This window comes from Danio rerio, chromosome 6, assembly GCF_049306965.1.
Source record: "Danio rerio strain Tuebingen ecotype United States chromosome 6, GRCz12tu, whole genome shotgun sequence".
Classification (NCBI taxonomy): Eukaryota; Metazoa; Chordata; class Actinopteri; order Cypriniformes; family Danionidae; genus Danio; species Danio rerio.
Window position 1 is genome coordinate 44,233,760 of NC_133181.1, and position 13,852 is coordinate 44,247,611.

At 37.5% G+C, this 13,852-nt stretch overlaps 1 protein-coding gene across 3 annotated transcripts in view; it reads left to right on the forward strand.

The window, feature by feature from the left end:
- The window catches only part of srgap3 (SLIT-ROBO Rho GTPase activating protein 3), a 207,656-nt gene that overhangs the window by 135,569 nt on the left and 58,235 nt on the right, over positions 1-13,852 (forward strand). For all 3 annotated transcript variants that reach the window (XR_012408115.1, XM_005166115.6, XM_684980.11), the window contains exons 7-9: positions 4,588-4,809; positions 7,758-7,859; positions 13,615-13,812. Coding sequence is in view for 2 of the 3 variants with exons in the window: in XM_005166115.6 (XP_005166172.1) it covers positions 4,588-4,809; positions 7,758-7,859; positions 13,615-13,812 (522 nt within the window). In the remaining variant the exon portion in view is untranslated. The remainder of the gene's footprint in view (positions 1-4,587; positions 4,810-7,757; positions 7,860-13,614; positions 13,813-13,852) is intronic.

The window sequence follows — 13,852 nt, forward strand, 5'->3', positions numbered from 1 at the left end:
AGACCGATTGTCCCCAGCTCTAAGATAGTAGCCCCCATCAGGTGGGAGCTGGAGGGTTTGATAAGGAAGGCCCAAACCAAGGACCCAGAGCCAGGTGGTTGTCCTCCCAACTGTTTGTATGTCCCTAGAGTTGTTCGATCGAAAGTCCTCATGTGGGGACACTCGTCACAGTTTACTTGCCATCCAGGCTCTGCCCGTACCCTTGAATTCCTGCAAAGACGATTTTGGTGGCCAACCATCAAGGATGATGTGATGGCATTTGTTAAGGCCTGCCCCACTTGCAACCAAAACAAAAGTTCCCATCAGCCACCTCAAGGATTTCTCCACCCACTCTCCATACCTCACAGACCATGGTCTCATATATCTATGGATTTTATCACTGGACTTCCCCCATCCCAAGGAAACACCACTATTTTAGTCATAGTGGACCGATTCTCAAAGGCCGCCCGCTTCATTCCCCTGTCTAAACTTCCCACGGCCAAAGAGACGGCCGAACTAGTCATGAACCATGTGTTCAGAGTCTTTGGCATTCCCCAGGACATCGTCTCAGATCGGGGACCTCAGTTTTCCTCCCGATTCTGGCAAGCGTTCTGTCAATCCCTAGGGACCACTACAAGCTTATCCTCCGGTTTCCACCCAGAATCAAATGGACAAACAGAAAGACTCAACCAAGACCTCGAAACCACCCTTAGATGCATGACAGCAAACAATCCCACCACTTGGTCTCAGTTCATTATGTGGGCTGAATATGCACATAACTCCCTGTGTTCATCAGCTACAGGCATGTCCCCTTTTGAGTGCCAGTTTGGCTATTCCCCCCCACTATTTCCTGAACAGGAGGTGGAAGTAGCAGTCCCCTCGGCCCTCCAGTTTGTTAGACGCTGTCGCCGGACTTGGAAGAAGGCACGTCTCAAACTTCTCAAGGTATCCCAACAGTACCAACACCAGGCTAACCGCAGGCGCAGACCGGCTCCCAATCTGCGTCCGGGCCAAAGAGTCTGGCTTTCCACCAGGAACATTCCCCTACGGGTTGACTCCAGGAAACTATCCCAGAAGTTTATTGGTCCATTCAAGATCGCCAGGAAAGTAAACCCAGTCACCTACAAATTATACTTGCCAAAATCTTTAAAGATAAACCCTACCTTCCACGTGTCTTTACTAAAACCAGTTTTGTCTTCTCCTTTCTTTGTGACAGGTAAACCTCCCCCTCCTCGTTTTGTTGGAGGCCAAGCAGTCTATACAGTCCGCCGGATACTGGACACCCGTAAAGTACGCAAAACTCGACAGTATCTCGTGGACTGGGAAGGCTATGGCCCTGAGGAGCGTTCCTGGGTCCTTGCCAAGGACATTTTAGATCCGAGACTCATTCGGGACTTTCACGCTCTTAAGATGAAATCCCTCGGCAAGAACGTCAGGAGCCGTTCCTAGAGGGGGGGGTCCTGTCAGGGTTTTTGGTTAATTTCTCATGTAATGTTTTTTATTCGCCACTAGATGTCGCCATTTCAACTTTTCTTTTTTGGTTACCTGTAATCACCGAGATCAGTTTCACATGTTCCTTGTTTAGTTGTTTGTATAAAAGTAACCCTTTTTTCCTCTGTTCTTTGCTCGGTTATTGTTGACCCATGCCTGTCACCTACAGTGAGTTTTTCCTTCTTGTTGATTTAAGCTAGTCTCTTGTATCTAATATTCCTTGGAGCTTTTTTGGATTTTTTCTGTTCAGAAGTTTTTGCCTGTCTAAGTTGATGTATCTTTTGAAACCTGAAGTTTCCTGTTTTTGTTTACTTGAATTTTTTGAAACCTGAAGTTTCCTGTTTTTGTTAACTGTTTTTCGTCTTCCATTTTGAAGATTGTTTTTTGTTGCTAATAAAACTCCTCAAGGAACCTGATAGTGTCTCATTGCTGGGTTCTTCAACTACCAGTGGCTCAGTGGTAAGGAGTCCACACTCACACGCCAGGGACCCGGGTTCGATCCCCGAGCCTGACAAAGTGACCTTGCGCTTAAAATGTAGATTTAAAAAAATCTAAAGCACTGTACTGTAACTCATACTACTGGTGCTGTTTTAAAGAAATGAGGGCATTTCTGTTAAAGGCTATAGTTCAATCTAAAATAAGCTGTAAAATCATTTTACTTTTGGTTTATTTTGTTGCCTAACACAGTTTTGATCTATTAGTGAATTTAATTTGAAGATCTGTTTTTGAATGAATAATTAGTCAGTGGGGTCCAAAAACGTATTTGTTTTGAAGAGCCAGAATTTCTTACATTTGCAAAGCAGAAAACAAAATCTTGAACATTAACCCACTAAATATAGCTTTGGATTAGACCAACCTTTATTTTTTAAGTGCATAGGGTCAGAAGTAGGCCAGTTCTGTCATGTCTAATAGTTTTTAGAGTGACTGACAGTGAACCGAAAGATTGCCCTAGCAACCTTGCTAACCCCAATACACTATACAGTATAAGTTTAGCAGAGTGTTTTTTTTTTTGTTTTTTTTTTGTTTGTTTTTTTGGTCTCAGGGCAAATAGTGGTTTCAATTTTACCAAAAAAAACAGGGGCTTTTCTTTTTTAATAGTCTAAATTTACTTGTAAATTACATTTTAAAAAGTTATTTAAAAAAATATATATTAGTTAATGCTAAGTTTAGCAGCCTTACTTAAACAGATCCAAGCCTCGGGCGAAGCAGTGGCGCAGTAGGTAGTGCTGTCGCCTAACAGCAAGAAGGACACTGGGTCGCTGGTTCGAGCCTCGGCTGGGTCAATTGGCGTATCTGTGTGGAGTTTGCATGTTCTCCCTGCATTCGCGTGGGTTTCCTCCGAGTTCTCCGGTTTTCCCCACAGTCCAAATTGGTGCTGGTGAATTTGGTAGGCTAAATTGTCCGTAGTGTATGAGTGTGTGTGGATGTTTCCCAGAGATGGGTTGCGGCTGGAAGGGCATCCGCTGCGTAAAAATGTACTGGATAAGTTGGCGGTTTATTCTGCTGTGGTGACCCCGGATTAATAAAGGGATTAAGCCGAAAAGAAAATGAATTAATGAATGAGCTAATGCTAACATTAGTGCCCCTATGTGTAAACTGATATGAGCTTGGTAATATTATTACCTTTTAACAAATGTACATCTCCTGTTTTGCAGCTTTTTAATGTTAAATAGATTTTGTGACTGGAATACAAAGAAGATATCCTTTTTTAAATAATCAGGATTTACTTGTAATTAGTTTATTGTAACATTAGTACCCTTACTAATTTGTAAACAGATCTAAACTTGGTGATATCACAACCTTTTAATAAATGTACACCTCCTGTTCTGCAGCTTTGAAATGCTAAATTAAGTTTGCAACTGGAAAACACAGGAAATCATTTTTTTTAAATAGTCTGGACTTAATTGTAATCAGTTCATTAGCTAATGTTAAAATTAGCAACCAAAGTAATGTGTAAACATCTAAGCTTGGTGATATTACTACCTTTTAACTGTTCTGCAGCTTTGTAATGCTAATAACTAAAGTTTGTGACTGGAAAACAATAGAAATATTTTTTTAATTGTCTGGATTTACATGTAATTACAGTTCATTAGCTAATGCTAGTATTAACACCCCTTCTAATGTGTAAACCGACCTAAGCTTGGTGATATTACTACCTTTTAACAAATGTACACCTCCTGTTCTGCAGCTTTGTAATGCTAAATAAAGTTTGGCACTGGAAAACACAGGACATCTTTTTTAAATAATCTGTATTTACTTGTAATTACTGTTCATTAGCTAATGCTAATATTAGCGCCCCTAGTAATGTGTTAACAGATCTAAGCTTGTTGATATTACTACCTTTTAACAAATGTACACCTCCTGTTCTGCAGCTTTGTAATGCTAAATAAAGTTTGGCACTGGAAAACACAGGACATCTTTTTTAAATAATCTGTATTTACTTGTAATTACTGTTCATTAGCTAATGCTAATATTAGCGCCCCTAGTAATGTGTTAACAGATCTAAGCTTGTTGATATTACTACCTTTTAACAAATGTACACCTCCTGTTCTGTAGCTTTGTAATGCTAAATAGAGTTTGCCACAGGCTATGACTCTCTAGTGTTTGCACTCAAACCCTTTTGAGCATAATATATAGATTTACAGTCCAGTAGAGCGATAACTGCCTCGTTGCAATGACTCACAGAGGTTTAAAGTTTCCCCCAAGCAAATTTAAACTTGCTCCACGTTGTTAAAAGAGGTTAGTTGCACATTTGTTGCAGGTTTAAACTAATTAGCGAAGATATCCCACCGCGCTTGTTCTTCTAATTATAGATACTGACTCGATTCTCCGCAGGATGAAATTCCCTCATTTAGATCATGTCATTATAATGACACCGCTATCCACAGACACAGAGGAGATTCTACCTGTCTTACTGTTCGCCCTGCCGGAGTGAAATGTGAAATCTCATGACTGCTATAAATAGCCATCACCATGGAAACCGTTCGCCAAATAAAGTTTCATTTATTCTGTTTTTGCAGGAAGAAGGGCTGTACTGGTGTTCATCTTAATGTCATGACAGGGTTGCTATGAGAGATTTTCTCTCATTCCTTGTTTTTTTTTCCATTCTTTCCACAGTGTTGTGACCTCGGCTATCATGCTAGCTTGGCACGCACATTAAGGACGTATCTATCAGCTGAGTATAATCTGGAGACCTCTCGCCATGAAGGTTTAGACATCATTGAGAATGCCGTGGATAACCTGGACCCTCGCAGTGACAAGCACAAGATCATGGACATGTACAATCAGGTCTTCTGTCCACCCATGCGCTTTGAGTTTCTGCCGCACATGGGAGATGAGGTATCAAGCCTTTGCATTAACATCTTATTAAATGTTCTCCCAAAAATGAAGTTCTGTCATTTATTAACTTGCCCTCACATTCTTGCTTGAGTAACTGACTTCATTCTCTTGAACACAAAATATTTATTTTTAAATATTTGCTCTGAACTGATGAGCAATCGGTAGCTGCCATGATAAATCAGTTGAGAATTTCCACATTACCGAGGCATTTGTGTTTTGTGAAGGTCCAGGGCCCGTATTTATCAAGTGTCTGAGAATTACTCAAAAGAACAGTGCTAAGATTTGACTTTAAAATTAAAAGTTCTTGGCTCAAAGCTGCACTTATCACTTCTTATGCATCTCAATTGTAATTTAATATAAGTTATAGTAACTCTTAAAATATCATTCTTAGACATGAGCCCCTTTTACACATACAGACCTTTCTGGAAAATTACTGGCAATTTTCCGGAATGGGATCATGTTTGAACAGGCCCTTTTTGAAAATACCGGTAAATATGTTTTGTCAATTTTCCGGAAAGAGAAGTTGTAACATAACCGGTAATCTGCCGGAATGCTACTCTGTGTGAACGCAAATGAAAATTTCCGGAAACAGCGTGCTCACGTTTACAACGCGCTGAAGTGAGATGCTGTTTATGAGAATATTTTCCCAGACACATTTAGCTGCTAGTTGTTAGACAGATAACGTTTCTATGTTCCTTCTTAATGTTAACTGTGGAAAACATTATTGGTAAAATCCTTATGATAAACCGCTGTTTGTTTACCTTCAAGCTCTGCTTCAGCTGCTTGATGCGTGTGCACGTTATGTACCATCAACCATCAAAAAATCCAAACCACTCCTATGATTACAAATACAAGTGCAGCTGTTTAGAGGTCATTTTTGGACCTGTGACCGTCTTTCCTGGACAAATCCCAGAACGTTCTTAACTGTGTAAACAGCACTTTTAAAAATTTTTTGGGATATTTACCAGTATTGCTGTATGAAAGGGGCCATGATTCATGTAGGCTTAAGCCTGGTATAAGTTTCTGACGACCTTGGATAAAAATACCATGATTTCACGGAATTGTGATTGCTGCTCTTAAATAAATAATTTTTAAATGTCTTGGTAAAACAAAAAGAAACAAACAAAAAAATTCCCCATGGAACAATTTATTTTAAGAAACATATATAATATTTTTGAAGAGTAAACATGTCAGGCTTGATAGTTAAAATAAATCATTGACTTCTGCCTTTTTCTTTTCAAAAGTTTCAAAAATACAGATTTCTTTACAAAACATAAAAAATACATAAAATACCTTACATAAACCTTAAGAACAGTATAACAGAACATTTCAGCGGTATTAAAACCTTGACTTTTCCATACCTAATCGTTTATAGTCTCAGGGCTAGATTCATGACAGTTTGCTTTGCCACATGATATTTTAGATGACGACAAAAGACTATTTCGTGAGATGATCTCCTCTTTAAATAATATATTTAGAATAATTCATATTGAATGGTGATTTCCTAAAAGGAGTTTACATTTGACAGTAAAGAATTTTCAAGAGAATATATATTATATTTTATACACATGACACTGGAAACAAAACAGTTTCAACATGTCTTAATTCAAGAAACTCAAACCAGGTTGCTTTAATAAGTAATATGACATCCCTAAAACTGCTCTTATACTTCTGTTGGAATAATGTCAGATAGCAGTACCAAAATAGTGACCTAGACATCTGAATTTGTATGTTACAGATGATATAGCATAAACTACTACTAACAACTACCAACATCATTATTTATGACTCTTTATTTATATTTATCATTAACCCTATTATGCTAGTGTATTCTATATTATCTTTAACATACAGTAGAGATATTCATTCATTCATTCATTTTCCTTCAGCTTAGTCCCTTAATTATCAGGGGTTGCCACAGCAGAATGAACCACCAACTAATATGGCATATATTTTATGCAGCGGATGCCCTTCCAGCCACAACCCAATACTGGGAAACATTCCTTCATTCATCCATTAAATCACATCCACACAAGCACTCATGCACTGGAAACTGGAGCTGAAGGAGGAAACCCATGCCAACACAGGGAGAACATGCAAACTCCTGACAGAAATGCTATAATAAAGATAAGGAAATCTAGCATAAACTAGCATAATATGGGTAATTGTTTGTGTATATCATTATTATATAAATATATAATTTTATGCTAGTTTATGCTATATCATATGGAAAATACAGTGGAGATCAAATTTAGAAAATAAAATACAATTTTCTAAATGTCTAAATCACTTTTTAGTACTGTTTGAATGCATCCTTATACAATATGACTATCATTATATGACTAAAAAATATACAGTAGATGTCAGAATTATTAGCCCCCTTAGATTTTTTTTCTTTTTTAAATATTTCTAAAATAAATGTTTAACAGAGCAAGGAAATTTTCACAGTATGTCTGATAATATTTTTTCTTCTGGAAAAAGTCTTATTTGTTTTATTTCGGCTAGAATAAAAGCCGTTTTTAATTTTGTAAAAAACATTTTAATGTCAAAAATATTAGCCCTTTTAAGCTAAATTTTTTTTTCGATACAAACCACTGTTTACCAGTTAACCTAATAAATTTAAAAGCCTTTAAATGTCACTTTAAGCTGTATAGAAATATCTAGTCAAATATTATTTACTGTCATCATTGCAAAAGTAAAATGAAATCAGTTATTAGAAATTAGTTATTAAAACCATTATGTTTAGAAATGTGCTGAAAAAAGTCTTCTCTCTGTTAAACAGAAATTGGAAGAAAAAATAAACAGTGAATAAACAAGTGAATAATTCAGTTGGGCTAATAATTCTGACTTCAACTGTGCATCTAAATGTTTAGACTAAAAGATCTAAAAAAAAAAAAAAAAAAGACCTGTAGTAAAATGCTGCACATTTTGTTTTGTATGCTTCTCAGGTGTGCCAGGTTAGTGCCCAGCAGCCCGTGCAGACTGAACTGCTGATGCGTTTCCACCAGCTGCAGTCCCGATTGGCCACGCTCAAAATTGAGAACGAGGAGGTAAGAATTATCAGTTTCCACTTGCCGCATTTTATAATAATAGGATTTTATAATAACAGGAATGAAAAAAAGACAGATGGGCAGATGGAAGGATGATGGAAGAATTGCCACTGGGATGGGGCTGTGACTGCTAGTTACATTGGCATGTAATGATGTAGGCTTCTCCCAAACCTACATTTGGACTTTCATACGTTATCATGCAATCCAGCTCTCAGAAAAAAATTAATTAGCCTCAACTTCAGGCGCCACACGCCCAGACGGTTCACTGACTGTGATGTATATTTCATACTAAAATAACAAGAGGCTTTCTAAAAAACTGCTAGCTCCTATTTGACTGTTTTTATCTAAAAAGTAGCGCACATCTTTATCAGTCTGCTGGGAGAAAAAGTTACGGTACGGTAAGTTTACCGATACGGCACCAGGCAGCTACACTGAATGCTTTAGTTGAAGATCTAGTCATTTGATTTGCAGTTTTGTGTGTGTGTGTGTGTGTGTGTGTGTGTGTGTGTGTGTGTGTGTGTGTGTGTGTGGTTCAAGGAATTGAATCTTGAGATATATTCAGAGCTTGTTACTCGCTACTGTTTAATCTACTTTGTTCTTCAAGTTAAATCAGATTTCAGACTTAAATCCACCTCAAATCATATAAAAGAACTGCTTGGTGGATTTACAGTGTCAATCAGAAGACCCCTGTCTAAAGTTGCAGTCACATTAAAGAAATTTCAAGGACACAAAGGGTTTATTGTCAGTAGTGTTGCAATATATCCTCGCTGGCAACTTTATTAGAAACACCTTGCAAGTAGAAGGTTGGGCCTTCAGGATTACTTTATTTCATTGTGACTGATTCAAGAAAGTGACAAAAAAAATCCTCAGAGATTTTTGTCCATCTTGACGTAATATCATCACACATTTGCTGTAGATTTTTCTCCCATTTTCCTTTGTGACTGCAGCTTAAAAGTATAGTTCACCTAATAAGGACAATTATGTTATTAATTACTGACCTGACTGATTTTAAACGTCTGAGACCTTCATTTGTATTTGGAAAATAAATTAAGATATTTTTGATAAAATCCGAGAGCTCTTACCCTCTATAGACAGCAATGCTCCTGGAAGGTCCCTAAAAACATCATCAGAAATCATCATATGTCTTTAGTGGTTCAATCAGAATATTATCAAGCTACAAGATAAAGTTAGTTAAAGGCTTTTATTTAATTTTATGTGCGCACAAAAGTTTTTTTCATACCTTGATAATAGTTGGATTGAAAAACTGAAGACACATGTTCTGTTTTGACAGTGTTTTAAGTACCTTTTTGGACTTTCTGAACTTCTCTGACCAAGCAGAAACCATTGCCGTCTATAAAGAATCTCTCAATTTTCACTGAAAAATATTCTAATTTGTTTTCTAAAGACGAAAGAATGTCTCAGGGGTTTGGAATGATGATTAATTATTGATAAAATTTTCAGGGATGGGTGAACTATCCGTTTAATTCAGAATACAAAAAGTGTGTTAATCTATGGGGAAAATGAATTTTCCTTTGAGCTGACATCACAAGACCCTCTTATACTTTTCAGTCCCTCCAATTCAAACACATTACATCAAATGACAGAAGTTTAATAGGTTGCAAACTGCGTCCTGTTGACTTTACCTTAAGATCTATACGCTGTACAGACCTCGGTAGTGCTTAGAAAATGGTTGAGTTGTACCTACACCTGCTCACTCTGAAGATTCGTCAGCTTCTTTAGTCTGAGTCATAACTCTTCAGAAAGCCCTGCTGCCTGTTTCGCAAGTCTTTAGCACTCAGAGAGCCCTCGGCTTTACTTTACTCACGCTTTTTTTTCCCAATGCCATTTTTAAAGCACTCCAGAGGATACTCCAGCCTAGCAATCAAACTCATTGCAATTTAGCCCATCTTTCCTGGGAGCTGAGAGTATTTTTAGCAATCTCATCTGTTAATGGCTTGTTTTTTATTTGAGGGTTTGAAATGATTATCTAGATGTTTGGTCTGTGGTAAGGGTGATTCTTTTGTCTTGAGAGAGCCGAATGCAATACAATCCAACTAAGTGTATGCAGGTGCTAATGGACTCTGTAATAGTCCCCGTCTGTATGTATTGATGACTTAATCTTGCCCTTATCACTTTGTGTCTCATAACCAGCTAGTAATTGATGATTCAGTGTCATATAGAAAATGTGCCACATTAATCTGTTAGGGCCCGAGGCCGAATTATACAGCAATCACTACAGCGTTCAGACAGTCTTTGATTTTATACAATGATGTGAGTGATCTTTGGTCCTGGGGTTGAATTAAATCTGATCTTAAAGAGATGATTGGGATAACGAGGGAATATAGAGGTTTTTAAGCTGTATAATCAGTAGTGTGCACGCTCACTGATCATTTGTGGTTTGACTTCAAAACTGGCCCCGTTATTTGAGCCCACACGTCTAGTTTTGGTGTCTGGGCTGATGCCGAGTTTTGAGATGTTAGTTTCTCCTGCTTATGGGTTAAAATGTACATGAACACACTGGACTTGTAGGTATCATAGTAAAGGATAGAAGCTTTTGCAGACATGAATCTCATTTTACATTTTTATTCCAATTATTATAAAAATTATTCATTTATTCATTCTCAACTGCTTTTCCGGGACCGGAATTCCCTGACTTTGTCTTTGGGTGATACTTTCAAGCGGATCAGAGCAGGTGAAACCTCAGGATCTATTCAAGACCCTAAAACAAGATCTTTAAGTAAAATTAGTCACGCCCGTTATCTATGTCTCCACCTACAAACTCTGTCCCCTCCTAAAACACATATTAGACAGGACGACTCTGTCTCAAATTAGACTTGATTTCAGATTTGCGAAAGACTTGTTACAGACTTCTGTTGTCACTGTAAGAGACTCCTGTGGACGCTGTATGACTAAATACACATCTCAATAGAGAAATTCTGCTTGTTTGAGTCGCCTGGACTGTGTTCTCATCATTCATTTATTCCAACAGTTTACAGGGACACTCCTTAGGCATAATTTATTTTACACAGTAAACATCACTTATAAAATGGCCCTACTCCTACCCCTTAACCCAACTCCTCTAACAAGAAACCTGTGGCAAAAATTCATTTGAATTACTGACCTGACTGATTTTAAACGCCTGAGACCTTCATTTGTATTTGGAAAACAAATTAAGAAATTTTTGATGAAATCCGAGAGCTCTTACCTTCTATAGACAGCAATGCTCCACGAAGGTCCCTAAAAACATCATTAGAAATCATCATATGTCTTTAGTGGTTCAATCAGAATATTATCAAGCTACAAGATAAAGTTAGATAAAGACTTTTATTTAATTTTATGTGCGCACAAAAGTTTTTTCATACCTTGATAATAATTGGATTGAAAAACTGAAGACACATGTTCTGTTTTGACAGTGTTTTAAGTACTTTCAAGCGGATCAGAGCAGGTAAAACCTCAGGATCTATTCAAGAACCTAAAACAAGATCTTTAAGTAAAATTAGTCACGCCCGTTATCTATGTCTCCACCTACAAACTCTGTCCCCTCCTAAAACACATATTAGACAGGACGACTCTGTCTCAAATTAGACTTCAGATTTCAGATTTGCGAAAGACTTGTTACAGACTTCTCTTGTCACTGTAAGAGACTCCTGTGGACGCTGTATGACTAAATACACATCTCAATAGAGAAATTCTGCTTGTTCGAGTCTCCTGGACTGTGTTCTCATAGTTCATTTATTCCAACAGTTTACAGGGACACTCCTTAGGCATAATTTATTTTATACAGTAAACATCACTTATAAAATGGCCCTACTCCTACCCCTTATTCCAACTCCTGGTACAGTAAACCTGTGACAAAAATTGAATATCAAAAGACCTCGTTATGTATTCTATTCAATTCACTTTCCATTTTTTTGTATAGTGCTTTTACAATGTAGATTGTGTCAAAGCGGCTTCACATAGAAGATCATAGTAAATTGAAACAGTGTAGTTCAGTTTTCAGTGTTTAAGTTCAGTTCAGTTTAGCTCAGTTCAGTGTGGTTTAATAATCACTACTGAGAGTCCAAACACTGAAGAGCAAATCCATTGATGAAAACCATGCAAGCCAGTGGCGACATTGGCGAAGAAAAAACTTCACTAATTGGCGAAAGTGAAGGATTAAAAAACCTTGAGAGAAACCAGGCTCATTTGGGCACGACCATTTCTCCTCTGGCCAAACGTCTTGTACAGAGCTGCTGTTTAGGCGCAGGAGGCTGGAAAGCTGGACCTCAGCGAAGACTTGTCTGTCTCTGGAGCGTCACAGGAATCAGTCTCATGCTCTCCACTATTCCATGATCACCACAGCAGCTGCTCAGGATACGGCCTGGTCCAGGATATGGAAACCTTGGGATCATCTAGGAGGATGTTTAAGCATTTTGAATTAGAGGGACTTAAGGTGTGACCCTGTAAACCACCTTTATAGAATACAACTAAGTCATACCTATGTCCTCATACAACTTTGTGCCCCTGTAATCCACATATACACACACACACACACACACACACACACACACACACACACACACACACACACATACACACACACACACACACACATACAAGTATGTACAGTTGTGCTCAAATCTTTTTATACCCCATGAAGAATTTGTTTAAATGTAAATAATTTAAACAAAATAAGAGAGATCATACAAAATGCATGTAATTGTTTTATTTAGGACTAAGAGTAAGATATTTTACATAAAATATGCTTACATAGAGTTCACTACACAAAAATCTAGCTGAAATTATTACAGTAACTTTCTGCAAAAGTGTACATCCCCTTGGTTTCCAATGTGTGTTTTCCTGCTGATCTACAAGTACTTTTTCTGCTTTGTGATGCTGTTTTTGAGTCTCTTTTTTGTTCCAAACAGTTAAACTGACTGCTATTCTTCAAAAAAAAAAAAATCCTCAATGTCCTGTAGATTCTTATGTTTTCCAGCAACTTCTGCACTTCTAAACCCTTTCCAGCAGTGACTGTATGATTGGGAGGTCTATCTTTTCACACTGGGGGTGATTTAGGGACTCAAACACAACTGTTAAAAAGGTTTAAACCCTCACTGATGCTCCAGAAGGAAACACAATGCATTGAGAGCTGGGGGGTAAAAAGGTTTATAATCTAAAGATTAAGGTAAATTGCACTTAATTTGTGTTTCGGGATGAATCCATGAATTTTCTGTTGTTTTCCAAAGTGCAGTGCTAAATGAAGGAAAAAAGATATTTCAACAAAATATATTTTTTTAATATTTTCATCCCGTTTAAAAATGTTTACCCCCCTAGTTCTTAATGCTTTGTGTTTTCTTCTGGAGCGTCACTGAGGGTTTGAATCTTTACTTAAAGAAACATTTTTACTCAAAGAAATAGTTGTTTCCACAATGGTGCCTCTTGTACATCGTCTTATAATTTTTGGGAGAATACTGTGTCATTTCTGGTAAAAAAATAAATAAAAATCAACTTGTTAGTTCAATAAAAGTAACTTTATATACACGGTTTAATTTAAAATGGGAATTTGAGGAAAGAAAGTCGAGTAGATTGTATTGTTGGATGTAACTGTCAGCCATTTAACATAGGCAATCTGTCCCATTTCTAGTGATTAACACTTTTTTGTCAACCATGAGTCATGATGCATAATATGAACAGCACATCTCTTACATAACTAATATTCAGAAAGTTCACACTGGTCTCTTTTTCACCTCACCGAGTCCCTGCTATGTTTAATTAGGTACGCAAGACCTTGGATGCCACCATGCAGACCTTACAAGACATGCTGACAGTGGAGGACTTTGATGTGTCAGATGCCTTCCAACACAGCCGATCCACTGAGTCCATTAAATCTGTGGCTTCAGAGAGTTACATGAGCAAGTTAAACATCGCAAAGAGACGAGCCAATCAGCAGGAGACAGAAGTCTTTTACTTCACTGTGAGTGGCCAGTTGTTTTTAGACCATTATCACTAGTTTT